Source organism: Podarcis melisellensis (genome assembly GCF_964234715.1).
Source record: "Podarcis melisellensis genome assembly, chromosome: 3".
Taxonomy (NCBI): domain Eukaryota; kingdom Metazoa; phylum Chordata; class Lepidosauria; order Squamata; family Lacertidae; genus Podarcis; species Podarcis melisellensis.
The window spans coordinates 61359023-61372112 of NC_138530.1; the positions used below are offsets into that span (position 1 = coordinate 61359023).

Sequence of the window (13090 nt, forward strand, 5' to 3'; positions counted from 1 at the left end):
GAGGTACCACTGTATAGCAGGCAGAAACATCTTTACAGAAGTACAGTACAGAGGAAAAGTGTCTAAATATCTGTAGAAGTTGGAAAAGCTACCCATCAATTTGTACATCAAAGGAATGTGCAGATGCATTTTTTAAGCAGTGGGGAAATAACTGATAGGATTTTAGTACACTTGACCATACACTAATTAGTCACCAGTGCACTGAAAACTGCTTTCACATACTGTACTTTCAGTTTAGTGCTCGTCTTAAATCATCAAAAGGGCTGAGGTGGGCCAGTAGCTAAATTGAGTGCTTTTGTCTCTCAATAGAAGCCTGGCACAATCTGAGTTCTTGCTTCTGTACAAGAACAGAAGAAGCCTGGTTTAGTTGGTAGTGTTGTTGTTTTTTTTATAAAAAAATATGTTAGTTTAGTGATGATAAGTTATAAGAGCTGCTGCATGAGTGTTGCCCTGGAGTTGTCTTTGTACCCTAATGAAAGTTGCACTGGTGCAGTAGCTCAGGAGATTATGACCAGGATCCAAAGTACCATGCAAATACTTGTGCACTCTCCCTGACAATGCTTTTGGACTTGAGGGCCATTCAAAAATAGGGTGGTGTGTGTGTGTGGAGGTCTGTTGTTGGAAAGTGGGAGGGTTTCCCCCCCCAAAAAAACTCCCATTAGGCATTCTGAGTGTGCCAAAAGTAGCAAAATCAAATTTCAGGGACAAGACAGGATAGTGGCAACACATAATATAATCCCCTGTCCCTACCAACAAGGCTGGACTTTCCTTTGCTCTGGTGCAACAATCTTTTCCAACCAACCAATGAGGCAGCTGCCAAAATCATCACTATACGTTTAGTATAAATTTCTGATTTAGTAATAGCAAACCAAATGACAATACTGTTGAATTTTAAAGAAAAATGCATCAGGAGTGCTGTTGAATGGCAAGTGTCCTCCCCTGCCCTATTTATCTCTCTCCATCCTCATTACCAAACATTATTTCCCTCACAACCCACTCATGTGAGGCTGATCAGCCATGGCCTGTGTGCGAAAAACACAGCTTCTCGGTACCCATTGCTGCAAAAGCATCAGATGGACTTCAGTGAGCTTTCTGCACCAGTAGATGTGCTACACCAGTGGATGAACTAGCATTCATAATGCTTGGAAGGGATCCTTTAAATTTACAAGGAGCTCTGGAAGCCTCAAAAGCCAGAAAATAAATGCAGCTACATGTCCAGAGACTGAGGTTAACTTGGTAAAGCTGAATGCAGCTGAAGAAACAGGCATAAACAAGAAATGCTTTTAAACTCATTGACTGTTCAAATAGGTCATTGTAATGCTGTTTCGCATGCATTGTGTAGGATTCTTTTATTTCTTTAGTTTGGGTTATATAATGCTGTAATTTCTTTACAATCGGTACTAGATTTCATTCACCTTCTCCTGGCTATGGAATGAACTTTATCACCATCTGCTGCTGTTCGTTGCTGCACTTTGGCTCCAATTAATCCAAAGTTCACAGTTCATTTCTCCCGACTGTTTTGTGGATTTCAAAGTTTAGCCAAAAGGATTTCTATTTCGATTAGCATATGCTAATCCGTGGCCCTTCGTTCTTGCAAACTCCCCCCCCCCACCTTACGCTTAACCAAATTGCTCGTCTAGCGGGGGGGGGGGGGCTCGGAGAGTACAGGATTCCGAAGGGACTGAGGTGCCTAAAGGCGCTTGGATCGCAACAGAATCAAGGAAATAAACGCGAGAGCGGAAGATCAAGCGAGGGTTATTAAAATGCCAATTTCTGCCGCCGCCGCCGCTCCCTTGAGCCCCATATACAATAATGTGCAGCTTTCAAGACGTTGGGGGCGGAAGCGCCACTTCGTACTTTATTGTTGCATGTTTATTTAGTCGGCTGAGCAGACGCCCCAGTCAGAACAATGGTTCTCTGGGCGAGCCTCAATCCTTCAGGAACAATCCAAGCGACTTTAATGGGGCGGGCAGACCAACAAGCAGCCCCTCACCCTACCCCTCAGCCAATGAAAGTCTCCCCGTGGCCGTGCCGTTTAAAGGCACCACAGCCCTGCCTGAGCAAGAGCTGGAGATGGCGGGCTCCGTCGCGCCTCAGGCAGGGGTAGGAGGCGGCGGCGGCGGCGGCATCCTCACCATCTCCCTCGCCTTCAACCTGCCCACTAGATGGCGCTGTCTGCCATAAACACCCGAGCCCGGCCACGCGCCCCTCCCTCCCGGGTCTGCTTGTGGCGCGCGCGCCTTTTCCCTCTCACCTGCCCGGCCACGTTCCGCTCCCCGGGGGTGGGACGGAGCAGCTCCGGGGCGGAGCGCCGGAGCGGAGGGAGCCGACATGGCGGAGGCAGAAGGAGCGGCCGCCAAGAAGGGCAGCGGCGTCCCCGCTGCCCAAACAGGTGAGTCTTGCTCGTGGCTCTCAGCCGACGGGGCTGGAGGGGCGCCGTGGGGGGTGGGCGTCTGTTTGGGAGGCGGCGAGCGCCCGAGCGCCCCTCTCCCCTCTTCGCCCGGCTGGAAGCCGGATGTTATTGCTGAGGGAAGGATTCTGAAAACACCAGATGCGCTCCAGGGTGGAGGCGCGCCAGCGAGTCATAGGACTGGCGCGGAAGGCGCGCCTGCTGAGGTGATGTGGATGCACTCAGGCGGCCGCCCTGGCCACTGGGTCCGGCGGCCGCCTCCTGCTGGAACAGGTAAGGGCACCGCACCTGCACAACCCCAGTTCCTCAGGAAGAATAAAAAGAATAAAACTCGTCCTATACCTGTGGTTGCTTTGTGACCTTCATCTTGGTCAAGGATGTCGAGCCAAGGCTCCGTTATCCAGAATAAAATCCCCCGCCCCAAAATAAAATCGAGGGTTTCAGTGCGGCCATAACCACGAAAGTTCTGATGTGCAAGAGAGCTAATGGGTTGTATGAGAATAGTTGGGCTTTCAGAAATTGCAGTGAAGTTGCCTTGCTTCCTTCTTAATCCCCCCTCCCATTTTCTTACATTGTCAGGGTTCCTCTGCCATTAGCGATGATTGCAGCTTTTCACCGAGAAAAGCTGCACCTGTTGAGTATCTGCTTGCTGGGCAACAATTAAAGGCAGCCTTGCTAGATAAAAACTGGCGAAGCTGTTGCTGATTTCCCCAGCATCTTCTGTTGTTTACTTTGTTATGGTAAGGGGTTGGATTTTAGTGAAATCTTGGCACTTGCAGCTTGTTCTATAATGTTTTCTGTGATTTGCTCATGGGCTTTTTTTTTTTTTTTTACTTTGAGATGTGACACATTTAAAGAGAACAGAGCAGAACTGTGACATCTAGTGTTTGCCAGCTTTTTTTGAACATCAGACCATTACACAGTTTGTTTATTCTGTAGGGTAGTAAAGAGATGGATTAAGCAAATCATAACTCCGTTGGTAGGAGCATGATACAACACAGTAGCTATTAAGACTAGCAGATAAGGACCCATTTTATGTTGCAAGCCCCCAAAGACTGCCATGGACAGCAAGCCAATATGTTTCCCTGGCACAGCTCCCCTAGGACCTATGCTGGATAAATCATCTCTTTGCCTTTCAAGCAGAGGGAGGTGTGAAGTTGTGTCCCCACTGGAGCCACCTGCCACTCTTGCATGTTTACAAGCCCTTTTGGACAGCTTTCCCCATATCCTTGCTGAGATTCCCTTCCTAAGCTTTCCTGGAACTCAACAGCTGTGTTCCTTAAATATTGCATACTGCCTCAGAGAAGGGAACATTTTCGCCCCCAAACTCCCTTTGCTCCATCTGGTTCATTAATTACTGGAACGCCCACCTTCAAATAATCCTGCCTGTGTCTCTCTTTAGTTTCCTTGCCCTGTTTCTCATCTTGGTAGGGCAGCCCACAGAGTTTTGCCTTTCCCTTTTAGAACCTATTTACTTTCAAACAGTCCTAACAATGGGAACTAACTGCAGTGGGTCCAGTGTCTTTCAATAATGTGCTTATCAGTTGATGGGGAATAGCAATTGAAGATGGCTGGTGACTTCTTGTAGACTTCCAAAAGCCATCTCACTGGCCCCTGTGGAATACAGGATGCAGGACTAGATGGAAATTTGGTCCAGAAAACTGGACATTTATAGGTCTCTCCTCTCACTTTAAGTCTCACAAGATACCAAGGCCAAGCTTCAGGTACCTTAAGTGATGCAGGCCTGAAACCTCCCACTATGAAGTCAAACCAGGTCACCCTATTTCTCCCTCTCAAGCCATCTCCCCCTCCTGGCAGGATTAGCCACACATGATAGTGGGGAGCCCTTTGCCTTTGTCCTTCAACTGCCACCTTTGCATTTTGCTCATTTGACTTGGAAGTGGCCCTGATCTAGATTGCCATGAGTGTAAGGGAGTTACTTTTTTTAAAAAAAACTGTATTTTCCGGGGTTTTATAGCTTGGTTGGCAGCACTTGGAAAGCAGAAGCTTTCAGCATGCTGATTTCTGCAGAGTGTGGTTAATCTGATTTGAAAGCTTTCTGCTAAAAGGCAGGTGTACGCTTTGCAGTCGAAAATCCTGTGCAGAAGTACATGCATGGATAACTCTACTTGGTCCTAATGGAATGACTCATAGCAATAAATTTGAACGTACACGAAAAAACACACTTGCTAGAGTTGTGGCATGGTGTGTGTGATTAATGATTTCAATTTTAATTTGAACTAGCTTACTGAGTAGAAATAGCCAATTCTGGGTACACTGTATTCTAATTTTAAGGATGGTCAGTATTGCAGCTGGTTCTGGGAGTGCATGTTATATTTGCACTTCCTTGTTTTATTGGTATCATAATTGTACTGCTGAAGCCACACATTGAAATAAAGCTAATACTCGTCATGCATTGTTTCTGTCTCTTGTGTATCATTGCAGTTTTTTCTACATATCTGTTTTATTTAAATTGCCATAAAGAATAGAGATTCATGGGCAGGGTGCTAAAGATCTGTAGCTAGATGTGGGCTTTTTAACACTTTATGCACTATTTCTGGATTGGGAGCTGAATGGGAGGGTGTGAAACTGCCAGGCAATTTCATGGAAATGAAAACTCTGAAATAAGAAAGCTCTCTTTCTTGAACTACAGAAGCATAGTGCAATATTGCAAATAACGTTAACCAATAATTTGCCTAAACCAGCATAGGTGTGCTGACAGGGGCTTATTGGAGTTGTAGTGCAAAGCATCTCTAAGGCACCAGGAGATAGAGGCTGATTAATCTGTGCATGATGATCCAGTCAAATATTTTTGAATCAGTGTAGGACATTTGGAAGATACCCTGAATAGTTTACAGCAAAACTATAGTGCCGTTTTTAACTGCATGCTAGGTAGCTTTGTCAGGGGTGCAGGATACAGCCATATTTGAATAGCCTGGTGTCTATAGTATCTTGGTATCTCCAAGACTGGATTTTCGCAATGTGTTTTATATGGGGGCTGCATTTGGCCCTGAACCAGACATTCCATCTAGTGCAGAATGCAGCAGCTAGACTGTTGATGGGGGTAGGTGGTTGATAGCATGTGACATCTTCTAGAACATCTGCAGTGGCTGCCAATATGACACTGGGTCAGGTTCAGAGTTCTTGTATTAATATATAAAGCCCTGAGCACCCTCAGTCTACGATACCTTAAAGACCACCTGAGCTCTTATATCACAGCTCAATCCCCCATGTTTACAGAGACTTACCTGATTCGCTTCAACTAGAAGTCGGACATTTAGTGTCAGCAGCCCCACGCTGTGTCCAGCAGGTTTTTTGCAGGCATTCTTGGTACTGACATTCAGGTGTTTCTTGAGGACCTCCTTATTCTGCTAGACCTATTCTCTTTTAAGTTTTCTTAAGATTAGCCAGTCATTTGAATGATTATTTTGCATTGTTTTGATGACATTCTGTGCTTTATTATATGTATATGTATTGTACACCACCTTGATATGTTATGTAATAAATATTTATTCTGAAATACCCAGAGAGTATTCAGTCTACTTTAGACAAAGATGGTAGTAGAGTGACAAGGTACAGAGTGAAATATCGGCATGAGCCTAAGAGGAAAGGGTCAGATTAGCCAGAAGGAAAGCTAAAGGTTCAGGTTTTTCTTTTTGCTCAAGAATGGTCTTGAGTGGGGCTGGCCAAAGAAGGAAGCCCTGTCTATCGCAGACAGTGGTGCATTTAGGTTTTTGACACTCTGGACTTAAGAGCTTCCCCACGTCTTTAAAGTGTAAGGTGCATTACTTACTGTAACTAACTTCAAGATGTAGTCAGCTACCCCTGCTGCATTTGGTAAAAGGTACCCCTAACCATTAGGTCAAGTTGCGGACAACTCTGGGATTGCGGTGCTCACCTCGCTTTATTGGCCAAGGGAGCCGGTGTACAGCTTCTGGGTCATGTGGCCAGCATGACTAAGCCGCTTCTGGCGAACCAAAGCAGCGCACGGAAACACCATTTACCTTCCCACTGGAGCGGTGCCTGTTTATCTACTCGCACTTTAACGTGCTTTCGAACTGCTAGGTTGGCAGGAGCAGGAACCGAGCAACGGGAGTTCATCCCGTTGCGGGGATTCGAACTGCCAACCTTCTGATCGGCAAGCCCTAGGCTCTGTGGTTTAACCCACAGCGCCAGCCAGCTGCATTTGGGGGAAATGCTGATTGTTCTGCTGAGTGGGGACCTGATCATCTGCTTTGTTGGCATGTCTGGTTGCTGGCATTATGGAGCAGCACTTGAAATGGAAGTGGAACATGCAGACAAAGGAGACTGTGAGCCAACATATGCTTTTACCTTTTGTACCAGAGTTTTAAAAAGTATCTATCAGTTGAGAACAGCACATACTTGATCCTATTCAGCGTTGGGGGAACCACAGCCCATTGCTTTCAGTGGGCTTATTTACCCTAAATTCTGCTGCTGCTGTTGTTGTTCTTACCTTGTTAGTCATTTGTTACACTAATGGCTTCCAAGCAACTAACAGCAGATTTAAAACCAAAGTATGAATGGACATACATTATAATACGAACACATTCATGCAAAATGCTGCAGTTCATAAAAAAGGCACAAAGCAACACCCCCACAAAAGTCCATCTGACTCTGAATAGGGTCAAGCTGCTTAATGGTTTGGTTTTTCTGTATTCAGCATAAGCTTGCTCCTTCAAAATCTCACATGATGTTCAGAACTGAATGTGCCGAGTAACGTCTTGACTCTGATTTTTGTTGTGCAAATTGTTTGTTTCACCCCCTCCCCCTCTCGGAATCTATTTAATTCCTTACATCCTAGAATTAGTGTTTGCTACAGAACTCCCTTCGTAAAGCAGGGCTTTCAGTTTGCTCTTTTGCAGTGGGTGGGTGTGTAATATGCAAAATATCGTACAAGGTGTAGCAGGTGATCACGTTAATAAAAGGCTGGAACTCAGGCAAATGTAATTCAAATAAGTCCCTGGTATTTGTGTGCCCCTAGCTGATTTCTTTGCCAATGTGTGCCATGCCAGGATATGGGGTAGCAGAATCCTAATAGTGTGTAGGTGGATGAAATGAATAGGTTGCAATGCAGGTTAATTACTTTCTATAGGTGTTAGTCACAAAAACATGGAATTATATTCAGTGGCATGTTTTGAGATAGCCTCTTTTCTACAGAGGAAATAGATTTTTCTCCCTTGATGGATGGCAGCACCATAGGAAATACCAGCATAGGCGTCACAATTTACAGGAGAGTTCTTTTCCTTTAATCAGTTTATGGAGAGTTCTTCCTCTTTCATCTTCTTTGTAAACTGAGCGTGAGCCACTGTTCTAGATCAGCCTTCCCTAAGCAGTCACCATTCCCCACCAGATGTTGCAGGACTGCAGCACCGTGACCGCTGGCTTTTCTGGCTGGGGCTGATGGAAGTTGTAGTCTATGTTGTTTGCTGGGACATACTTAATGAAAGCTACCTTTTAAGTGGCTTTCTGTAGCAAAGTTCATCTAGTCATAAACACGTGGAAGCCAAGAATCACAAGTTACATTTTAATAAGTCTTTCTTTCTTACTTACTTGTTTAAAATTATTTTTTTTAATGGCTGTAGTAGAACACACCATTAGAAGGTGACAAATCTACTGAAATCCTTGAGACATGTGCACTTGTAATTGTAAGCAGGATGGCATACTAAGTGTTTAAAAACGGAAGCTGTTTTTGGTAACCTTGCACTAGAAATGGCTCATGCTTATCACTAAACTTCCCCTGAGCTGTCACCCTTTCCTCTGCTTGTGCATGAGAATGGATGTCCTTTGTCAAGGAAAATATTTTAAGGGAAATAAATGCATCAGTCCTAACACACATCTGCTGTGATCCACATCCCATGTCTTTATCAAATTTCCTTTCTAAGAAGAGAGACGAGAGAGCCTTGTGGATACAGATCTTCCTACACTTTGGATCAAATTTATTTGCTTGTAATTATGCAGTGTGTATTTTATGTCAAGTAAATAGCTTTAAGTTAGTTCCACCCAAGAAGACAGTCTGACCTAGTCTCCATTGGTTGTGCACAAACATGTACTACATGTATGAGAGTGGATGTTTTAGTTTGATTCTGGGAATGGGAAAATTCACCTTATTGGCTGTTGCTTTTATTTTTTTTACTAGGTATATTTTACAAGGTATATCTTGTAAGTGGTGAGGCAAACAAAATGTCAAAAGCATGAATACCAGTCAGGTTTTCTCTGGATGTCATAAAATTCCTTTAATTCCTGGAGCAATTTTGAAACTATTTACACACACACACACACACACACACACACACAGAGAGAGAGAGAGAGAGAGAGAGAGAGAGAGAGATAAACAAACAAACAAACAAACATATGAATGCATATACAGTACAGTGCTCTAAAAAAGAAGTGTGTAGTTCACCTGATACCAGTTGCTGAGAGTTGCAGGTGAGGAGAGTGCTGCTGTGCTTTAGTTCTCCTGGTGGGTTTCTCTTAGGCATCTGTGAGAACAGGGTGCTAGACTAGAGCCTTTGGAGTTATCCAGCAGGCTCTTTGGAGCAAGAGTAATGTGATTCATTGATGTGTTTGCCTCACATGCAAATTGTGAAGCAGGAAGGAAACTGTGCTGGGGCAGGTGGGGGGGGGGAGGAAGAACCTGCTGTGATTTCTCTTTACATTATATCCATCATCGCCCTGTGTTGATCTCCAAAGGCACTTTGTCAGGGAGATAACATAATGTTTTATGAAGGCAAGGTTGAGCTTTTAAGAATCTGCCCAACAGTCTCACATTTACCGTTGCCCTTGGAGAGCAGCTGCATTTTGAAAGTTTATTTTATCACAAAAACGTAGTAAATATAGGAAGGGGTGTTTCTTGCCGCCAGTTAACATACACAGAACGTTAATGACTGAAGATCTGCAGTCTGAAGGCACAGACTGAGTAGTGAAACAAAATAAGGTATCAAATACTACAAACACTATCACGCTTTGGGTATAGCCAGCTGCTCTGTGTAGTTAGGTGACTAGATTCAGTTATACACAGATTGAACCACAAGATGGTGCTGCTGACATTTTAATCGAAGGATATGCTGCTGAGCTGTAGCATTATTTCTGTTCTGTAAAGGACGTACTGTATTTATTTATGATGCCACTTTCTGAAGACAGTTGAAATGTTTGTATTATGACATACTCTGATCTTAACAAGTTTTCATTAAAATGATATTGCAGATAATGGCCCTGAAAAAGTGCTGAAAAAAATAATATTCTTTAAATGAAAACCTGTCAAGATCAGATTGGATTTCATTTAAAAGCAACATATTTCAGAAGGTGCTCTCACGCATATTTAAAACATAAATGCCTTCTAGAATACTGATGCAATATTTTAAAGCCTTATAATAAAAAGTTTCACAGTCAGGAGGCATATGCAGTATGATCACTGTACATTTCATAAAGAAAATGGAAAGTATAAGGGAGACCTTTTGCAGAGCAATCCTAACCCCTGGTGAAGGCTGGTTTAGGATGAGGCAGAAGGGTGGCCACCAACAGGGAGGACCTCTGCTGGCTGGCTATGGCCTTCTTGTCCTGGAGGCAGAAAGCTCTGTGGGTATAGTTGCAATGATAGCAACATTTCCACCAGTGGTAGGACCTGATATGGGATGCTCTGGGCTGTATTGGGATAATCTTGGATACATTGCATTCAAAGCCCTTTCCTTCCTTCCTTCCTTCCTTCCTTCCTTCCTTCCTTCCTTGACTGGGTGACTACCCAGATCAGGTCTGTTAAATAATTAATTTCCCTCCTGCTAATTTAAATGAGGGGGCAATTCAGTAAACAAACAAACAAACAAACAGCAGCAAGAGAGCAAGAGAGAAACCATCTCCCCACTCTGGCTGGAGTGAGTTAACAGGTAGGTCTGGAGCAAGATGTGGACAAATGGGCATGCCCCTCCTGCCCTCCATTTCACTTAGGGAAGTTGGCTGAATTTTCAGTTGAATCTTACTTCAGCACTGGTGATAGGATAGCATCGTCCATTGCACCTGAGGACAGCTAGCTTGGCGCGCGCGCACACACACACACACAGCCAGCCATGTGGTACAAACAGCTCTGTCTTCCAGCACCACACAGCACCTGAATCTCCTACCCCCCCCCCCCCGCCTTAATCTGCTACCTGAGGCAGCCTAATGGTAGAGCCGTCCCTGCTGGTCAGTCTATGAAAGGGACAAATCTCCTACCACTTCACTCACCATATGCACATTTATGATTGCTCTGTTAATTGCAGCATAGGGAACAAAATGTGTGCGCAGATCTTCCTCTTTTGATTGAGCTATTTATTTTAAGACCATTTCTAAAAATATCCAGAAGGTATACAGTAAACCATAAATGCACAATAAAACCAATGGTCTAAACCACTGAAAGCAACATTAAAGACTATAAAAAGTACAACACAGCATCACACTGTACAAAAGCAGAGTCCAGCTTTAACGGCCAGAGAGAGCCTGAAGAAAAGAGGCATGCCTTCAAAAGATGTCTGAAGGAAATAGCTGGTGATATTTGCTATATAGCAACATTCCATAGAACAAGGGAAGTGGCAGGAAATATCATTTAATGGCCCACCATTCTAAAAGCTCATATGCCTAGTGGGCTTGGAAATTTATTTTTTAGAGTTCAGGGATCTTGGTTTATGGTAAATGACAAAGGCATGTTATAAACTCTGAAGCAGTTCCTCCAGAGAGAGAGCACAAGTGAGTGTGCATACAAAGGAAGTGTTTCATCTGTTTTCAAGGTGGAAAAGGATTTGGCATGTCAAAGATAATTAAACATTATCCCTCAATTTATCTCAATTAAGTAGGCAGTATGTAGCCACCAGACAACATGCTTCTCTTTTCTACTTTGAAAAAAAAAAGGCAAGTACCAAACATGTCCAAACCTGTTTTTGGGTTTAAATTGGCCATCCTTCTCTAACAACATGACAAAAACTACTACCAGACCACTAGAGTAGGAGAAAAAACATTCTGAATGCCTAAGCTCTAGAGAATTAAAAGAAACAATCTCCTAGAGTAAGCAAGATGAGAGAGAAAGAGAGAGAAGTACGGTAAACACACAATTGCATTGCATATTTGGATAATGAAGAATTAACTGCTTAGTAGGCAATACCACTTAAGAAGTAGAAATGGGAGGTTTTAGTTTGTTGGTAATATCAGTGTTGGCGCCATGATGAGGAAATATTAATGTTTATGTTTGGTGTATTAACTTTTCTTTGAAGTAGGCCCATATTTCTGAAAAAAAGTGCTTTATATATGGTTTTTACTTCCAAGTGCAAACCTGTTCATTCCATTGTTCCTAAGTTAGTGATGGCAATTTATACCCAGAGTACTCATTTAATGGCATATAATTAACTTTCCTCCAAAGTTAAGGAAGGACTCAGCTATTTTGACTTCTTCATATTTAAGTGTGTGGTAGATTATTTCATTCATTTTTAATCAGCTGTCCTCTATTTACGGTATTGCACTGACAATTTCCAGAGGGATAGTTATGTTGGTTACAGCAAAAATAGCAGAGAGTCTTGTGCCACACACTCAAGATGGAGCAAGTGTATTAAGGCATCAGCTTTCACAGATTAGAATACACTCAATCACATGCTCAAAAACCTATGGCCTAATAACTTTAAGGTGCCATGATACTTGACAGAATCAGTGTTCAAATTTGCTGCCAATTAAAGGTGTTGCTTAAAAAAACCACTATCTCTGATGGCAGCAAAGGAGCAGCAAATCAGGGTCTTTGTCCAAAACATTGCGAGGGCATCAGGTTGGAAAGGCTGCGCTAAAGGAAGTGCTTAGGGTGTGTGCTCACAATGGAATGTGCACAGCGTGGCATAATCTTAGAAGTGCCACCTCCTATAATCGCTGCTGAAGTGGATCTATCTGTCACTGTGATAGCAGGAGGTGATGCCACATGCAAATGCATTTTATACAGCCATAGTCTCATATGGGAAGTTTGTTGAGGGAGAAACACCCTGATGGGCACATTTCTGAATCATGGCTATTCTGTGGTGAATGTAGATGCCCTAAGGAGTTCTAAATGCTCCTGTTTAGTAGTTTATTGGGGACTGGCAGGGACTTCCATTGTTAAAAGAGAATTTGTGGTTCAGGAGGGTGAAGATGTTGTTGAAGGTGAAATGGTGTGAATAGATTGTCCTGCACTCGCGTATTTATATTTGCATTTCCCCCTGCCTTTCTGTGACAAGGACGCCGAAGGTGGTCTACAGTGTAAAATTATACATCATAGAGCAAGTTAGACTACAGGGTGTGCATGCAAAGCAGAAACATGAAAAGTTGAGTGACTTTGAGAATGTCATGTGGCAGGTTAATATGAGACAAGACATTTAGAGAATGTGTCCCTGAATACAGGCCTGAATTCCTCAGTGGTGTATTCTGTCCCCAAGTGTTCATCCATCTACTTTTGAAGCCAGGGAAGCATAATTGTGCATCCCAATTGTTCCTTTCATATTTGAGGCATTCAGGAAAGGCAAAGACCTCAAGGCTCAATGCTGATATCTTTATCATCTGCCATCATTTGCAATTGAACAGTTCAGTTCCTCGGGCCATGTACTTGGCTCTGGTGAATCCTTTGCAAAAATCAGCCACCCCATGTCTGATGGTCTTTCCTTTTCTGAAGCTTTCAGAAAA

At 43.5% G+C, this 13090-nt stretch overlaps 1 protein-coding gene across 2 annotated transcripts in view; it reads left to right on the forward strand.

The window, feature by feature from the left end:
* Positions 1–2238: 2238 nt before the first annotated feature.
* The window catches only part of MAP7 (microtubule associated protein 7), a 98596-nt gene continuing 87744 nt past the window's right edge, over positions 2239–13090 (forward strand). The window contains exon 1 of one of the 2 annotated variants that reach the window (XM_081907122.1): positions 2239–2392. In XM_081907122.1, coding sequence (XP_081763248.1) covers positions 2332–2392 — 61 coding nt within the window. In that variant the 5' untranslated portion in view covers positions 2239–2331. Of the gene's footprint in view, positions 2393–2595; positions 2684–13090 lie in introns of those variants that run through there. The other variant, XM_081907121.1, reaches the window with a different exon arrangement.